Here is a 19,219-nt window from a genome sequence, read left to right on the forward strand (position 1 = left end):
GATATTTACACCTCCAGGCTAGTTGCCTAACTCAATAAATCTGAAATTCTCCAGGTGCAACTAACACTAGGTAAGACTGCAATCCAAATTGTAGCTTGCTACAGATCTCCCACCATGCCCCAAGATTCTCACTACACCTTTCTAAACATACTGGAAAATATTAAGATATAACCAAACACCCTAATACTGGGTGATTTCAACTACCCTGCCATTAACTAGGAAAACTACTTGGGTACCAACACCTTTTCCCAGCGGTTCTTGGAATTCATAAACTCCAATGCCCTGGATCAACTAATCCATTGTCCCACCAGGGGTTCCAATATCCTAGACCTGGTCATTACCAACATGGGAGATAGATACTCCACACCAATGCTCACCCCCTCATTGGTTAAGTCTGACCATAAGCTAATCACTCTTGACATCCACATCCCACCCCCACCCCCCCCAGTAAGGAAACCTTTGTAAAAAACTTCTCCAAAGTCAACTTCATGCTACTCAAGTCAGACGTGACAAACGTCATGACACCCATGCAGATGGGAGCTGAAGGTTCGACTGCTGAATCCTACACTAAGGCACTGCATGAGCACATCCACTCGTGCATGAATTGTGCCATCCCAAATAGAACCAAGATGCTCTCCTCCAAAAAAAAAGGAAGACAATCTGGCGGTCCCCTGCCATAAACAAACTATACAACAGAAGGAAGAAACTGTTGCAAAAAAGAGGAAAATCCTGGGATGCAAAAAAACTCTCTTACCAGCCTCAGTAAGAAGCTGAGATCCCTCATAAAATACTCCAAAGCTAGTTACGAAAATAAAATTGCCAAAGATTCCAAAGACAACCACAAGGCATTCTATAGCTATGTCAAGAATCTAAATAGCAATACTCAGATCTGCTCTGAGCTACAACAGAATAGGATTAAATATACTGATCCCAAGGATATTGCCAATATCCTGCAGATCAATTTACTGTGAACTTCGCCCCCTCTCACCCCCTAAAGGGCCCATCTCAATACCAAAAGATTGCCAAATTCTGGTAATCATGGCCACACAGGTAGAAACCGCACTCTCCAAAGCTAAGAATACAGCATCCATGGGACCAGATGACATTCCGGGCTGTGTACTACATGAACTGCAAAATGAACTGGCACCTCACCTAAGTCTCATGTTTAATCATAGCCTCACCTCTGGCTTCATGCCCACTGAGTGGTGCACAGCTACAGTTATCCCACTCCACAAGGGAAGGATCCACCTTGGATCCTGGGAACTGCCGTCCCATCAGTCTGACGAGCCTGATCAGCAAGGGCATGGAACGCATTATAATGGAACTTATAACCAAAGACATTGGCAATCTTCAAACACTGGACCCCACCCAGTTTGGGTTCATGAATGGCCGATCCTGTCTCCTGAATCTGACTGATTTCTTCAAATCAGTCTCCAGAGCTGTGCACGAGGGTAAGGCAGCCCACACAGCCTATCTGGACCTCGCCAAGGCCTTCAACACCATCCCCACTCTGGAATCATAGATAAACTTACTAAGCTGGGCATAAATCCTTACGTCACTCAATGGGTTGCTAACTTGCTTACTGACAGAACCCAGACAGTAAAAGTAGCCGACTCCAAATCCAGCTCCAGAAAATTGACAAGTGGAGTACCTCAGGGTTCAATCCTGGGACCGCTTTTGTTTGGCATCTACTTCTCTGAAGTACAGGCCAACACTAAGGCATTCTGACTAACAAAGTTCACAGATGACTGGAAACTGGGAGCCATTATTGAATCCCCAAATGATGTGGGCATTCTACAAAAGGGCCTTACAGAAACAGATGCTTAGTGCCAGAGCCATAGGCTCAAGCTTAATGCCAAGAAATGTATAGTTATCCCCTTTAGGAAAAACCATGTACCCATGAATTATTACATAGGTGGTAGTACACTAAACACCGAAAGTGTGATGAGAGACGTAGGGACACAGGTAGACACTGGTCTCACCTAAGATAACCACATCACCACAACAGTCAGGAAATCCTTCTATCTGACACACCTCATCATTAAGGGGTTTTCATCCAGAAAAAAGGAGGTCATTGTCCCACTGTACTCATCCCTCATTATACCCATTATAGAGTTTGGTATGTACCTCACAAGATCTTCCAACAGCTGGAAAGGCCGTAGAAATACCTCACTAAAAGAATCACAGGCCTAAAGCAGATACCCTATGCTGACTGTCTAAAAAAACTCCAGCTATACTCTGTGGCATATTGTCTATTCAGAGGTGATCTCTGCTTAACATACAAGACCATGTCAAACCCTGAGCTGTTGGACATGCTCCACTTAAAGAAATCCCAATCCCTCAGAGCCACGGATTTCAGGGATCTAAACCTTGTCATCACAATGAGCAAAACATGCTGGAGGGATAGGTTCCTGACCCAGAGATTCCACATACTCCAGAATAGACTGCCCATACATGTCATCAGAGCGCCTCCTTGGCCCTCTTCAAAAGGAACCTTGACGATTGGATGGGAGACAGGAAATTCACCCCGGGGATCACGTCAGTCACCCTGCTAGACAGGGTTCCAGGGAAGTAAATATTGTGGAAAGAAATATCCAGGGAATTGTTATGGCTAGGCTTGTATAGGAACTATGGTCAATAGCCTAGTACCAACCTATGAACCTATGAAAGATTACAAGCTGAATGAATCTGGTAACCAGTTTATATTATCCATCAGTAAGAAATTAAATGAATTTGTAGATAACATGAGATAATATACGTGAACAGGAGCAGAACACTATTCCCCCATTATATGAACATATGAATGCTATCATCAAAGGTAAATTGACCTACAAAGGAAGCTTGTCCAAGTGATATAAGTTAATTATAAATAATAATAATAATTATAATAATAGCAATAATAATACAAAATTCTGGAACATTTTCAATAGTAATGGATTGAGTCTCTCAACAGATGGTAAGAATAAAACTTTGTTACTTAAATCAATTAGTCAAACTTCTTCAAGTACTTACTGGAAAGTTTTTTATGTGGACATGTATACATAGAATGTTTGTTACTCCCTATAAAATCTCTACTTTCAGTACAATGACTTCTTCAGTGTGCTGGGGATATAGTAAAGATGTAAATGCTGACTGAACACACAAGTTTATGGATAGTGAAAAATTAAACGTATATTGGGAAGGGAGAAATATTTTTATTAAGGGGTTATGGTGTGATAATCAGTCTTTAACTAGATCAATAATAATAATGAATATTTCACTTTCTGTCGCTGTAAAACCCAAACAACACATTTTTTGGTGTCTTTTAGCAATTGCTAGAGAAGTTATTATAAAAAATTGTAAATTGAACTCAGTTCCTACTTTTAAATATTTTTTTTTAAATTTAGCAGCAGTACTGTGTAAAACTGAAAAATAAGTGATTAGAATAAGATCTATAAATCATAAGAAGACTCTAAGTGGCTGGAATAGCCTTGAAATTATGCTATTGAAATACCAAGACTCATACTGTGTTAATTTTATAATATTACCTTGATGATGCAATGTATACTTAATGATGTATAACAGTATGTCATGTTGAATTTCTTTCTGTGTATATACTGTAAGTCCGTTAAATTAATACACATTTTCTTAAAAAATACTGAGGCGACAGGGAGTCAATAGCCATTTGAACTAACCAATGTGGAGAAGCAAGGAGACCATGTAAAAGAGAATGGTTTGGAGCATGCCATACATACAGTTATTAGGGTATATATTACATAAACAAAGTTTCAGAACTTTGAATACCATATGGTCAACACCATATGATTGAAGTTCTGAAACTTCCAAACTATAAAAAAAAAGTAAAGTTAATTTAAAGTGTTTTAGTGGGGGCAAGCCCCTCTGTACCCCCCACACCCCCCTGCTACTGAAATATACCAATTCCGAGATTGCACTTTGACGGAGAATGGCACGGAAAGGGAAGATTTCCCTTTCCTACACTGTAGCGCGATCTCGGAGTTGGTATGTTTAAGTAGTGGGGGGGTGCAGGGGGGGCTTACCCCCCTGCTTAAAGCATATAGTTTTGTTTGTTTAGGAGTTGTTTTTTTTAATAGTTTCGAAGTTTCAGAACTTCAATTATATTGTGTCGACCATATGGTACTCAATGTTCTGAAACTTCGTTTATGTAATATAGACCCCAGTTATTACTAATGATCTCTCTCTCTCTCTCTCTCTCTGCAGGGAACATTAGAAATATCTGTATGTATGCCTGAATATCTCTGCAGGAAATATACATCCATTCAAAATGTCTACCTCACGAGTTTCCATCACTAAATCATCTAGACACAGGTTCCAAATGAACTCATCAGAACACGGAATGAAGGTTTAAGACTCTGTTGTGGATGAGTAAGCATATACTGTATCCTTATAATGGGATGCAAAAAGTTTTCTTTTATTAAAAATAGCCCAAAGAGAAATGCTGTCTAATACATAAAGGAAGACCACACTTCTTCAAAATGGCCATCGTATGAACATTAGAATCTATAGTATAACATTTAAAATGAATCTAAGCCATATTCAGTTCTCAGAGCATGTGGCACAGTTTTCTCTGAACATTTCTGGTCATTATTCCATACATAGTTTGAAGTAAACTTTATAATGTGTTTTTTGACTGGCATCTATCTCAGCACATAGAAGGAAGTGTTGTAAGATAATCTAAACTACAACGTTCTGACCCAGTAAAGACAGCAGACATCGCTTCTAGGAGTAATAAAACAAAAACAGCTTATCCCAGATGGTTGTGAGGTACGGATGATTGTTAATTTGAATTAAGAAGAACATAATGTAAGTTCAACATACACATACATAGTAATCACTATCAAATATAATAGGCAATGCAATACAAGAAAATGTTAGTGGGATTGAAAGGGTAAATTATGTATATAAAAGACACAATAGTATCCTATATGCATTATACACAGAATTGATTGAGTTATTCCAATGGTTCTTTGAAAGGCATTACCCAGTCTATTGCAGGAATGCTATTAGACTTGACAGTTCATTGATCATTAGCTATTGTCCGTAAAGCATTTGTACATGACTTCTTTGCAAATGCGCATTCATAGTGTTTTGTTAATAATTCAAAGTATGCAGAGTTTTGGTTTCAGTACGGTATTTGTTTCAGGTAGCAAGTCCTAGACAGTAGAATGTTCCTTCCCCTTTAGTAGTTTTAAAGTCTGGCCAGGTGTGAGCAATGATGTCTTCCTGGCTGCCCCTCAAGGATATTTTGCTTTTAGAGGGGTTGGTATTTTAATTTTACAACTTTAAACTGGGATTCATTTTAGTCTGTTCATCAGGCCAGGTGAGTTTGATAGGCTGCTAACTAGCACATATTTTAAAATCATGCTTTTAACAATCTGTGTATAGCATGATGAATGCCAAGTCAGGAATAGCAGTCAATTTTCTAGCTTAGGAAGAAGCACATTTCAGCTACAGTTGATATGGCAACTGGTGAAAGGATGTCTGAAATCTTGCAACATAATTTGGGTTGAAATAGGACAGTAAGAGAATGATAAGAAGGAGTCGAGAAAGGTCTAAGTATTTCTATTCAGATATATTGGGAATAATATTTCCTTGCATGTCTCTAATTCAAATAATAGGCAAGTATGATTGCCCCTGAGCTGAAGTTCTCAATAAAACATTAGTATGTGTTGGATTAGTAAGAAATTTATTAGTAGCAACCCAATAGCAAAGTCCAGAGAAGCTCTTTGGTAGCTGTAGAACTTTGTGTGATTTTCTAGCTTCAAGAGGTAAAATATCAGCTTACAATATAATATCAAGTAATAGTAGGTAATCTGTGAGATCATCAATAAATAGGAAGGAAGGTGGGGGGGCAATAACTGAGTCATGCATTGATGGTATCATTATCATATATTGACTACTGATTATTAACATGGATCTGAAAGGTCTAAGCCTATTAACATGGATCTGAAAGGTCCCAGCATACTACTCATGAGAAAGACAGGCTAGAAATGATGTGGGAATTGTGGTGAGGCTGAGGCTACAGAAAACAGTGAGGGATGTCATCAGAATTAATGACAGACCCATGGCAATTAGAATCCAGCCTAATGATAGGGCAGTATTCATAATCTCAGCCAATGTCCCACAGCAGGGTTGTGATACTGAGGAAAAGAGTGCATTCAGACAGCAGTTGCAGGAGCTACATGATAATGCAGGACAACAGGAATTGGTGTTGATAATGGACAACCTGAATGCACATATTGGGACAGACAGAACAGCATATGTGGAATGCCTGGGTCCAAATGGTGGGGCAACAGGAATAGAGAAGGAGAGGTCATTCTAGACTTCTGTCTGGCAAATGGCTTGATGGTAGCCAACACATGGTTCAGAATGAGAGGCAGTCACAAGATCACATACTAAAGTGGCCAATATGCAACTCGGCTAAAATTCCTCCTAGTAAGGAAAGGGCACTGAGGTAGAATCAGCAATTGCAATGTCATCCTCAGTGAAACAGTCGGCCCACAGCATAAACTACTGGTTGCAACAATCAGCTGCAAGCACTGGTCAGAGAAGGCTGTAAAGTCAACAGACACCAGGATGAAGACCTAGAAGTTGACCAGAGAGAAAACACAACAGTTCAAGCAATTTTTCAGGTCTCTAGCACATAAAGAGGAAGAGGAAATAGGTGGAGTTGAAGAAGAATGGCTACAGAACCAATATGCAGTTGAGCCAGGTAAGGAAATAAGGTATATAAGGAAAGCTGGTGGTGGAATCCAGAAGTCTAAGAAGTCATCAGAATAAAGAAGAAGTGCAGGAAAAAGTGGGAGATAGAAAAGACAGACTAGACTAGGAAGGAATAATGGTTGGCTAACAAAGAGGCTAAAAGAAGAGTTACAATAACAAAGATCAAGGCATCAGAAGCACTCTACCAACTTCTGGAAAGTGACTGAGTGGACGGCACAGAGAAACTCTGTCAAGTTGCAAGGCAAAGAAAGAAAGATGAAGAAGATACCCTTCATAAGGGGTGTCAGAGTAACTCTGCTCACCAGTGCACAGGGCATCAAATGCACATGGAAGGAATACTTCCAGCAGCATCTGAATGAGGAAAACCACACAGAAGATGTACTGCCCTAACCACAGCTTATAATGAAGGAGGAAGAAGAACCCATCTTGAATGAAATAAGAACAGCACTAAGGAAAATGAAGTCAGAGAAAGAAGCAGACCAAGATGTTAGGTGAATTAGGGAAGAATGACTCCTGTGGGTATCTATCGTGGTATGTATAGAAAGGTATATTCCAGGTTACTATGGAATAACCATTCAAGTTCCAGTGCACAAGAACAAAGGGGCCATTCATAACTTTGGGACTTTGGGCAGTACAGAGGTATCAAACTCCTGTCACACTACATAAAAGAGCTGGAGGTGGTGAATATGCAAAACAGTAGAACATAAGATGAGAGATGAACAATTCATATTCAAGTTAAGATGGAACACAACCAGCCAAATAGTTACAATGAGAAAGATAGTGTAGAAGAAGACAGAGGTGAGGTAAGAGTCTAAATGGGCATTCATGGACTTGGAAAAAGAATATGACCATGGCTTGGAGAAAGCATGTGGCAGTGTCCCATGGGAACTGATTTGGACATTTCTATGATGGTTAACTAAAGAAAAAAGCACTTAGATCAATAGTACTGGAGCCGAAATACTGTTAATAAAAATAATAAAAAAAAAACAAAGTATTTGAGCACTTTCATTCTTTTACTTCAACAACTTCATCAGAATAAAATCACAGGAGCACACAAATCAATGTATATATAATTAGTAATAACATCATTAATGATCTAACCAATCATTTTCTTAGCCGAATAAAAAAAACGATTTCCTAGGATCAAAATATATCATTAAAGTTCTATGCAGTTTAGAATAACTAATGAAGGATAACAAATAATAAACATAAAAAGAAATAAGAATTTGACAAATGAAAAAATGTATTAACATTCAAATACATCAAATTACACATTATTAAATACATTTTATATTTTAGTAAACTTTTGACAGAAATGGTTTTCTTTACACCTGGTGCTATATTTGCATGCAGGCATACTTGCCACTTTAATTCAAGAAATTCAAGATAGTTATTAAACTGCTAGTGAATAGCTTAGAATCAACTATCTGAACCACAAAAAAAAATAAAATAAAATTTACAAATCTGAGGATATGTTACCCTATGACTAGCAAGGGCATTATTCATGTCCATATTATTAATAGCCCTAATATGCTCACTAATCCTACAACTGAGCTTTCTAGTGGTCTTGCTAATGTAAAAACTTTGGGAGCCGTAACAACTAGCCAAATAAACCAATCCATTGCTCTTGCAGTCAAGCCTCCCTTTAGCTTCTAATTGAAATTGATGTGTTCAAAAAAATACTGACTGTTAGTATAAATAAACCTACAAAACTTACAACTGTTACAAGGAAAGGTTTCATAGGGCCCATTACCAACCCCACTACTATTGTCATTAAGGTGTTCTAACAAGAACATAAGGTTACGAGTTTTCTTAAAAATAAATGTAGGTTCAGACCCAATAATTTCAGCAAGGTCCTGGTTACCCAAAATAACTTTCCATTTCATCTTAGTAATGTTTTTAACCATATTGCTTTCAATGCTCACAGGGACTGTACAGGCTAGCTTCTTATCAGTACCTTCACTTGCATTCCTAACTTTAGGGTAAACCCTGCAAAAATAATACGTGAAAATCCCTCATCTCTAAAACTAATAACTTGTTCAGAAATCTTTAACAGCTTGTCATAAGGATAGCCTCTCTCACAAAACATATCAATAAGTAACAACTTCTTTCAAAAAAAGAGTCACTCTCACTAATGATGCAGCCTAACCGAATCATCTGACCCATACAAATGTTAAATTTTACAAAAGTAGGGTGGAAACTACTTCTTCTTCTTCTTTCGGTTGTTCCTGTTAGGGGTCGCCACAGCAGATCAACTGTTTCCATTTCTTCCTGTCCTCTGCATCTTGCTCTGTCACACCAACCACTTGCATGTCCTCTCTCATCACATCCATAAACCTTATCTTAGGCCTTCCTCTTTTCCTGTTACCTGGCAGCTTCATCCTTAGCATCTTTTTCCCAATATACTCTGCATCCCTCTTCAGCACATGTCCAAACCAACATAATCTTGCCTCTCTGGCTTTGTCTCCAAACCTTCCAACCTGGGCTGACCCTCTAATATACTTATTCCTAATCCTGTCCATCCTCATCACACCCAGTGCAAATCTTAACATCTTCAACTCTGTCACATCAAGCTCTGACTCCAGCCTTTTTGTCAATGCCACTGTCTCCAACCCATATAACATAGCTGGTCTCACTACCCTCTTGTAGACCTTCCCTTTCACTCTTACTGGTACTCGTCTGTCACAAATCACTCCTGACACTCTTCTCCAAACACTCCATCCTGCCTGTACTCTCTTCTTCACCTCTCTTCCACACTCACCATTACTCTGAACTGTTGATCCCAAGTACTTAAACTCATTCACCTTCACCACCTCTACTCCCTGCATCCTCACCATTCCTCTATCCTCCCTCTCATTCACACACATATATTCTGTCTTAGTCCTGCTGACCTTCATTCCTCTTCTCTCTAGAGCATATCTCCACCTCTCCAGGGTCTCCTGCACCTGTTCCCTACTCTCACTACAGATCACAATGTCATCTGCAAACAACATAGTCCACGGGGACTCCTGTCTGATCTCGTCTGTCAACCTGTCCATCACCATTGCAAATAAGAAAGGGCTCAGAGCTGATCCTTGATGTAATCCCACCTCCACCTTAAATGTATCTGCCACTCCCACCACAGACCTCACCGCTGTCACACTACCCTTGTACATATGCTGTACCACTCTTACATACTTCTCTGACACTCCCGACTTCCTCATACAGTACCACAACTCTTCTCTAGGCACCCTGTCATATGCTTTCTCTAAATCCACAAAGACACAATGCAACTCCTTCTGACCTTCTCTGTACTTCTCTGTCAACACTCTCAGAGCAAACATTACATCTGTAGTGCTCTTTCCTGGCATGAAACCATACTGCTGATCACTAATCATCACCTCCCTTCTTAACCTAGCTTCCACTACTCTTTCCCATAACTTCATGCTGTGACTGATCAGTTTAATCCCTCTGTAGTTACTACAGCTCTGCACATCACCCTTATTCTTAAAAATTGGTACCAAAACACTTTTTCTCCATACCTCAGGCATCCTCTCAATTTCCAAGATTTCATTAAACAATCTAGTTAGAAACTCCACTGCTGTTTCACCTAAACACCTCCATGCTTCCACAGGTATGTCATTGGGACCAACAGCCTTTCCGTTCTTCATCCTCTTCATAGCTATCCTTACTTACTCCTTGCTAATCCACTGCACTTCATGATTCACTATCCGCACATCATTCAACCTTCTCTCCCTCTCATTCTCTTCATTCATCAACCCCTCAAAGTACTCTTTCCATCTGCTCAACACACTCTCCTTGCTTGTGAGTACATTTCCCTCATTATCCATTATCACCCTTACCTGCTGCACATCTTTACTAGCTCGGTCCCTCTGTCTAGCCAATCGGTACAGGTCCTTTTCTCCCTCCTTAGTGTCCAACCTTTTATACAACTCTTCATACGCCTTATCCTTAGCCTTTGCCACCTCTCTCTTTGCCATGCACCTCATCTCCTTATACTCTTGTCTACTTTCTTCATCTCTTTGGCAGTCCCACTTCTTCTTCGCCAACCTCTTTCTCTGTATACCCTCCTGTACTTCTTCATTCCACCACCAGGTCTCCTTGTCCTCCTTCCTCTTTCCAGGGTGGAAACTACTAAAATGCAAATAATTGTTACCAAACATCTCCTTTCTAAACATCTTACCAACAAACTTTTTGGAAACAAAATCAACTGAAAGTTGAATGTCCAAGAAATTAACAGAGGTGCTGATAAATGTCATTTTAAAGTTTAACCAGCTGATACTGTCATTCATTTCAGTAACAAAAAGCTCAAATCACTCCTACTCTCCTTCCAAATAAAAATAAATAAATTATCTATGTATCTATGAGAGTAGGTAACAAATTTTATTTCAAATTAGGATGAATGCATATTTATATCCTGGTTAAAATAACCGTATTTCCATGAAAAAATATTTTAAACATGAAGGCAGTTAAATAATGACTTGATCTTTAATATTATATTTAATTCTTAAAAAATGTCAAAATTAGAATAATTTTCTTCTTTGTACAATTTTTGTACTGGATGGGTTAATTAATCAATGATAATTCCTTGTTTTTGTTGTAGATATTACATGGTATTTTAAAATCATGACTAATTAACCCATATTTGTGATGGCTCCCAAGTAACTTGTATTTACTTCTGATTGAATCCTTTGTACTTATTTCACTATGAATGTGCACAATTAAAGATGTATTTGCTCATGGTCTTGCAGTACTTTTGTTCACTGTTGACAGTTACCAGTTTTGTTTTACCAGCCAACTGGATGATCAGTTTGTTGGTATGTCTGTTTATCAATTTAATAAAACACTGAACAGATAAATACATAGCAAAGAAGTGGAGCTCTGTTATGTAAGATTGCAGAGAAGAGGGGACAGGATGTTTGCCCGTTCCCCACTGTAATGTGATTTTGAAGTTGATATATATAATTAGCAGGGGGTATGGGGTACAGGGGAACTTGTTCCCCTGGAAAAATAGGTTTAGTTTTCTTTTTGATGTCCTGATTTTAAATATTTATAGGTTGTTTAGCATTTCAATGTTTTGGCAATTTGATAAAGAGAGACAGATCCATTGGTGGATTTGTGTATGTGGTGATATATACATATATATGTCTACACACACACACACACACACACACACACACACACACACACACACACACACACACACACACACACGTGCGCGCACACATATATATGTATATATATATATATATATATATATATATATATATATGTGTGTGTGTGTGTGTGTGTGTATACTCGATAGATATAGATACACATGTAGACATAGATCTAGATATGGACACACACACACATAGGAATAGATATAGATATAAATATAGATATAGACAGTTATAGTTATAAATATAGATATAGATAGTTATAGTTATAAATATAGATATAGATAGATATATCTATATCTATATTTATAACTATCTATATCTATATTTATAACTATAACTATCTATACATGGATCTACTCATTGAATGTTCATAATGGTGATGTCCATAATATTGATATAAATGAGTCAAAATACAGAATGGCTACACAGGCTGTTCAGAGAATTACTCCTGAGCAGGCTAAACCAACAAATATCTTTGCAGTGGCAAGCCACACTGCACCTCTCCATGTGGGGGTACTGTTCCCCTATTCCCCCTGCTATTTATATATGCTAATATTGGAATTATATACGCAGATATATATGCATATATGTTAGCCATGCTTCTTCTACTGACACTGGATGAAATTTCCCATTGCCTTGTTTTGAACTTTATCTGTCTGGTTTTTATTTTATATTTTTCATTACATTTTAAATGTCTGGAGCATGAAAAGTATAAACAGCAAGGTATTTGTAGCTCTGTCTTAATTTTTTTTTCTCAGAAGTGGGCATATAACCTAATATGAGTGTTTGGGGATGCAACCATACTCAAGTCTTTTCTGTAACAAACAGCATAATAACTGCTGTAAAGATGAGACACATTTTATATAAAAAAGCAGCAAACCAGCTGTAAGTCTTAATGTTCACTAAAGCAACTAATTTAGGCACGTTGCAGATGATACAAGAAGAGACGTTTTAAACTCTATTTTTCCTTATTCTACTCTTTTTTGGCAATAAGATCCCACCTAGTTATCCTGTTAAATCATACATTCCACCTCATTGGCTGGACCTTTAGGTGACCTTCTGTAGGGGGTTAGTCTGTCAACTCACCTTACTGGCCCAGGATGAAAATGGTGGAAGTCAGTTTATAATAGTCATCAACTCTTGGATGCAAGGATTTGTTTTTTCCAGCTAAAGATCTCAAGTAGTCATTGATGTGAAAGCTCACAAACATGAGGAACTGACATTTTTTTCCTGTGCATTTCAGTGAACCCTCACTTTTGTAGAGAAAGATATCACAAACCTACTTTGGCTTAGCAGAGGACACATACCAGGCTTATATGCATGCAGTACACCAACTTCTCAGATGCTCACATTACAGCAAGTGTGCTGGCATTATTAAAACATGTCCACCCTTCTTCACCTAATCCTTTGGTGTCTGAGTCAATAGTTGATACCAGAACATTTGAGTCGCACTCAGGGCATTGACTCTCCATGCCACAATACTGTATGTTAAGGAGATGCAAAGACTACACATTAAATATTTTCAAAGAAAAGATGCACAGTTAAGGTAAGTAGTTATTGTAATTACATAAAGAAAGGGAATTGAAATGAAATGTTATATCATATCATTATATGCAAAATTAATTCTGGAAAGACGCGGTAAGCACTGGGTGAAAAATAAAATCTCTTTAGTAATGTAATCCTTGTCATGGAATTTTTTTATAGAATAGAATAAATAACAGTCACATCTCAATGGTCTTAAACTTTTACATAAGTGATGCACATCGCTGAGCATGCAGGTTCATTTAATAGCACAACTATTAAATTTTTGCACATGTTGTAGCTATGTTATAAAAACCATCATATTAAGCACTTTAAATAAAGTGTAGTTATTGCTTGTACATCATTGCAATGTGTTTGCATATTTCTCTTTCATAATAACTATAATTGAATTACTTTGTAAAGGAGTGAGTCTTAAAATAAGAAGTGAAACAGTATGAGAATGTCTATACTGAGACAGTGTATGGGGGAACTTAGCAGCACAGTTACTCGCCATTGTATGAGCCTAAATTTTTTTTCCTTTTGAGTGACTTGTTCAACATAGATGCAAATGGTGTGAAAATAGGCAACATTCATACAAATCATTTCCCTTTATTGCTTTGTAAATTTTTGAGACTGGTTAGAAATATTGAACTATAGCAATAAAGTAGTCACACTTAATACTTGCATCATTTAAAAAAATAAAACAAAAATGAAGGTGAAAATATGAGTTAACAATGCATTCTATTTACATATTAAACAAATAATGATACCTCTCCAGAGGGCTGTGGCACTTTTAACTGTAAGATTAGATGTTGTTGAGCTTGCATCGGTTGTAGTAGTAATATCAGAAATAACTCCTCTGAAAATGCCTTCAGTTATATTGCTGAATGGTTTCTGCACAAACCATGTCACCGTTGATGTAGGTAGAATACTGTTTAAATGGCACAGTATTGTAAATTTGCTCTGATATGGCATGCGTGCAGAGAATGTGGTAATATTGACAAACCCTTTAAAAAATAATAATGAGTTTTATTAGGCACATCAGTGCTAATATTCTCTTAAGCGTAGATCAACAGTTGACTAAATATACTGCTGTCGTTTATTCCTTTGTACACAAATTGGACTATCTGTTAAATTTCCAATAAATAATTAATAGTAATGTTAGCAATAATGCATTTATGATATTCATGTTAATATTTGCATGAAACCGTATTCATTCCTTTCAAACTATTATACTAAGTATAACAGAATGTGAAAAAAATAAAACGGGCATTGGTATGACTTGACATCAAAATTAAAAAAAAAAGCATTAAAGTTAGAATGCTGTGCAAGTAAAACTAAATTTTACATCAATGCATTTCTTCTCTATGCATGACATTATATACCTTGTGAGTATCTATCCTCATCCCTTACTCAGTTTCTCCTGCAAGACTAGGTCAGTCAGTGCTGTGGTTCATTTGAGGGTACCCACCCAATCATCCAGATTCATTTGCAAGATGAGAGTGCATTGCACTGCTTAACCCACAGAGTCAGTCTCAGCCGCACAGGTGGTATAAGATTAGGTTTCATTTCAAGGCCTACAGATGCAGCCACATTACAGAACACATAAAGGAATGTTTCAGAAGCCTTCAGCCAATAATACAAATAAATATATAGGAAAACATGGGAATTGTGAGAACAATATATGCTGAGAAGGAACAAGGTTTAAAATAAGCCAGGGTTTGAGTGAACTGTATAGTACTTAACTGACAATGACCGGTTAGATTATGTAAGTAATGTATAATGCTTGCAACTGCACTTGTTTAAATGGTGTCTGTGATGCAAAATGTTTGCAACTAAAGTGGTGTCAATGTTTGATTTTCATTTATATAAATGTAAGATTGCCTATGTCATATGTGATAATTTAATAAAGATGTTTTTTTTGTTAAAAAAAGAATACTGATAAGAATAATATGTGCTGACAGAATGCACAGTACATTAAATACAAATGGGCTTGGGACCCAAGGTTAAAGAGGTGTGGAGAAATTTACTGAGTTTTGCGATTATTAGGAGATACTGCAGACACTGTGAGTTAGTTAGCTAGTTCTTTTCGACTGATAAGAAGAAAGTCATTGTAGGGCAGTCCCCAAAAGGTTGGTACAGACACCTGAGGGTGACTACAGAAGTCAGGTCAAATATCCAGCATTCCAGAATATTAATTATATTATTCTGAGTATAATGAGTGTAGAAGCTACGTAGTATTATAAGTCAATCTATTTCAGTTTATCAGCACTGTTATTGGAGACAGTAAGATTTGACATTCTGAGTACAGAATTTACGGACAGTATAATGAATGCAGAAGTTATGGACATTATAATTCAGTCTATTTCAGTTTATCAGCACTGTTATATCTGAGTACAGAATTTACGGACAGTATAATGAATGCAGAAGTTATGGACATTATAATTCAGTCTATTTCAGTTTATCAGCACTGTTACTAGAGACAGTAAGATTTGACATTCTGACTACAGAATTTACGGACAGTATAATGAATGCAGAAGTTATGGACATTATAATTCAGTCTATTTCAGTTTATCAGCACTGTTATTGGAGTGCATATCTATCTGCGGAGCAATTAGACTAGGTGAGACAGAAAATTCAGTAGAATGGGGTCTGATGGCATATTTGGTGGGGCATAGATCTCCCTTCAATAGTCTATAAGATACTGATTAAAGTGATGGTGCCTCCAGCCTCTCTTGGTAGCTCAGAATCTTTAAACATGTTTTCTTCTTAGTTAAGAATCTCTAGGGTCTTTCTAGTTGGCTAATATGTCTATTGAGATACTTCTTGAAGCAGGCATTATACTCAGTAATTACCATAATCAATGCTGAATATAAGTGAGTGATGACCTGTTTAGATTCACATGATATTCCAAAGACATGCATCTGGAGCATTTCTCCCCGGGCCTCCGCTGAAAACAGGCTGTGTGGAACCTAGTCGGACATTCCCGGTCAACAAATGTTAAATAAATAAATAAATAAATAAATAAATAAAAATATTTCCTTGGCAATTAGCTACAATAAGTAGAAGAAATTTCTGACTACTGTTGTCATGTAATAATCAAAAGATGAGGATTTATTGAGCCATGTCTCAAGGTTCTGGATGCCCATGACTTTTTTTTTTCTTTTTATGTCTCTAATGGACAAATTCAGGCCAGCTAGTGGGGTTTGTCTTTTTTGCCCTGAATTTGTCCATAACAAACTTAAAAAGATAGAAATCATGGGCATTCAGAACTGCTGTATAGCTGAAATACCTGACGTCCTAAAAGGGTCATTTGCATATATCCCATTATCCTCTTTTACAAGAGATTCTAAGGAATCACACAGTGAAAACTCTAGCTTGGCTAGGTTTATCTTGCAGTTGTATATTCATCTCAAATCCTCCACATCCTTCAGTGGCTTACACTGTCAAATGCTTTCTCTGTGTCACATGCTTCTACTCTCTTCTCATGTTTCTCTCTTACAGAATTTATTGCTTGTTTTACAACAATTAAGATCTCATTTACCCTTTTATTCTTCAGATAAAACACACTGCATACTATTTATTTTATCACCTTCTGCAGTTTTCACTGCATTATTCTCTTCAAAGATTTATAATCTGGGTTGGGAGGGTGGCCTAATAGATAAGGTGTTTGCCTTACAAAGACAACGCGCAGGGTTTGAGTCTCACAAGGGATAATTGGCTAGGCTTAAAATGGCTCGCAAGGGCAGGTAGCTTAGTACTAATCTATGAACCTATGTTATCTGGTGTCCATCCATCTGTAGTAGCCTTTTCCCCATTTTTGTACATGGGTTCAAGATTTCGCATCAACAGTAACCATCATCTATCCGTAGCAGCCTTTTCCCCATTTTTGTACATGGGTTCAAGATTTCGCATCAACAGTAACCATCATCTATTGCAAATGTTCACACCGCCGGGTGTCATTGGCCTCCATTTCTTTAGTTCTTTCCTTTCTTCTTCTTCCATACGAAGCTCTTCTTCCTTTTTACTGTCATCTATCCATTAATTCAACACTTCCACAAATTCATAACTAAGTCTGTTAGTCCCTGGATCTGATTCCTATTATAGCTTCTACTTCGTCCCTCAAAATATTCTTCACCACTCTATTAAGACCCTTTGTGTCCCCTTACCCCCACCTATCTCACTCCAAACCTTTCTCCTCATGCAAAGTAACTCACAAGAATATCCATAATCTCCTCCAACTTGTGCCATATCGCCCCTTACCATTTGCCATCTGATTCGTGTTTCCTGCCAGCCATTTAATCTCTTTGCATAAAAAAAACTTGCACTGTATCCTTTTTATCTTTCAGAAAGAAATTCACATGTACATCATCATCAGTTTATCCATTCTCTATCATGCTTATGTAAATGTTTTTTCTGCTTCATTAAATGCCTCATTTCTTCCCTCTAATAATTTCTCTCACTGTCTCTTTAGACCCCTGTACTGCTCTTTCTTCCTCCTTCTCAGTTCTCACTTCACCTCAAGATAGACTTTCTTGTAGTTTTCTTTATATAGTATCTACCAGTGTGACCAGTATCTGAAATATGATCTTGCCATAGCTTCCTTTTTACCTCTCTCATTCTTCAGTTTCTCCTGTCAATCTCTTTCACTCTCACCTTAATCACTTCTTCATTCTTACCTACTCTTACCCAAACTGTGTTATGATTTGACAAGTCTGCAAGACTATAGCTTCATAGTTAAGTACTAGGCTGGTTGCCCTTGTAGAACATTTTAAGCTTATTCAGTTGCCCTTCAAAAGGCGAGAATCAAACCCTGAACCCTTTTTTCAGTGAGGTAAATACATTAAACATTATGGCAACCCCAACTCTCCCCATTACTGCTTACACACCTTCATAGTACATTTGCAAAAGCATATACTTCAATTAATCTTATTGGTTTTATCTTCACTCTCTTATCACACACCAGCATCTCCCCATAGACCACCACTATAACATACAAAATCTTAATGTTTAAAACTTTTATTAACACAATCCCAGAACATATTTCTTTACTTACTGTCCATGTCATTTGCCTCTCCATAGCAATTCACATTTTCTCTTAAATTCTTTTCCTCACATCTTCTAGGTATCTTACAAATTGCATCTGCATCTTATATCACAAATACACAACCATTCTTCTCATCAACCTTTTTCCCTGTTTGCATATATTTTTCAATATCCTGTTTCTTCCTTACCCTACCTCTGTTTACTTTACTTTTTTACACAGACCCTGTTTTTTCCTCCTCGTCTCCCCTTCATCTGTGTCACATTCATATATAAAACTTTCAAATGTAACCTCACCTAAAGTTTTATTTCCTGAATGAGTTAATGGGGATATAACATTTTGTCGAATGCTGACAAGTTTGAAGCACTAAACTTCGAACTTGAAAGTTCGAAGGGTAAAAACTTCGGAACGTATAACAGAGATTGTTATAGAGTGTGGGAAGGGAATATTTCCCTTTACTGCACTGTAGTGCGATCTCGGAGTTGGTATACTTAAGTAGTGGGGGGGTGTGAGGGGTGCAGGGGGGCTTGCCCAGCTGCATAAAGCATTTTTTTTTTGTTTTGGGTTTTGAGTTTGTTTTTGTTTTTTTGACATTCGACGTTTTGAGACTTCAAACTTTCAAGTTCGAAGTTTGAAGCTTTGAAGTTCTCACCATTCGACAATCTGATATAGACCCAGTTAATGCCCTTATGTCTTTTATATCAAACCCTAATAACAAAATTACCCTGCCCAGTATATCACATCTGTTATC

General features: G+C 37.5%; 1 protein-coding gene across 1 annotated transcript in view; it reads right to left on the minus strand.

Moving 5' to 3' along the window:
* Nucleotides 1-19,219, minus strand: part of LOC122794934 (adhesion G-protein coupled receptor F3-like) — a 190,830-nt gene that overhangs the window by 155,160 nt on the left and 16,451 nt on the right. The window contains exon 2 of the mRNA XM_044063529.1: nucleotides 14,195-14,431. Within this exon, the coding sequence (XP_043919464.1) occupies nucleotides 14,195-14,431 (237 nt within the window). The remainder of the gene's footprint in view (nucleotides 1-14,194; nucleotides 14,432-19,219) is intronic.

The sequence above is a fragment of the Protopterus annectens genome, chromosome 2.part1, assembly GCF_019279795.1.
Source record: "Protopterus annectens isolate FY-2018-M chromosome 2.part1, PAN1.0, whole genome shotgun sequence".
In the NCBI taxonomy this organism is placed as follows: Eukaryota; Metazoa; Chordata; order Ceratodontiformes; family Protopteridae; genus Protopterus; species Protopterus annectens.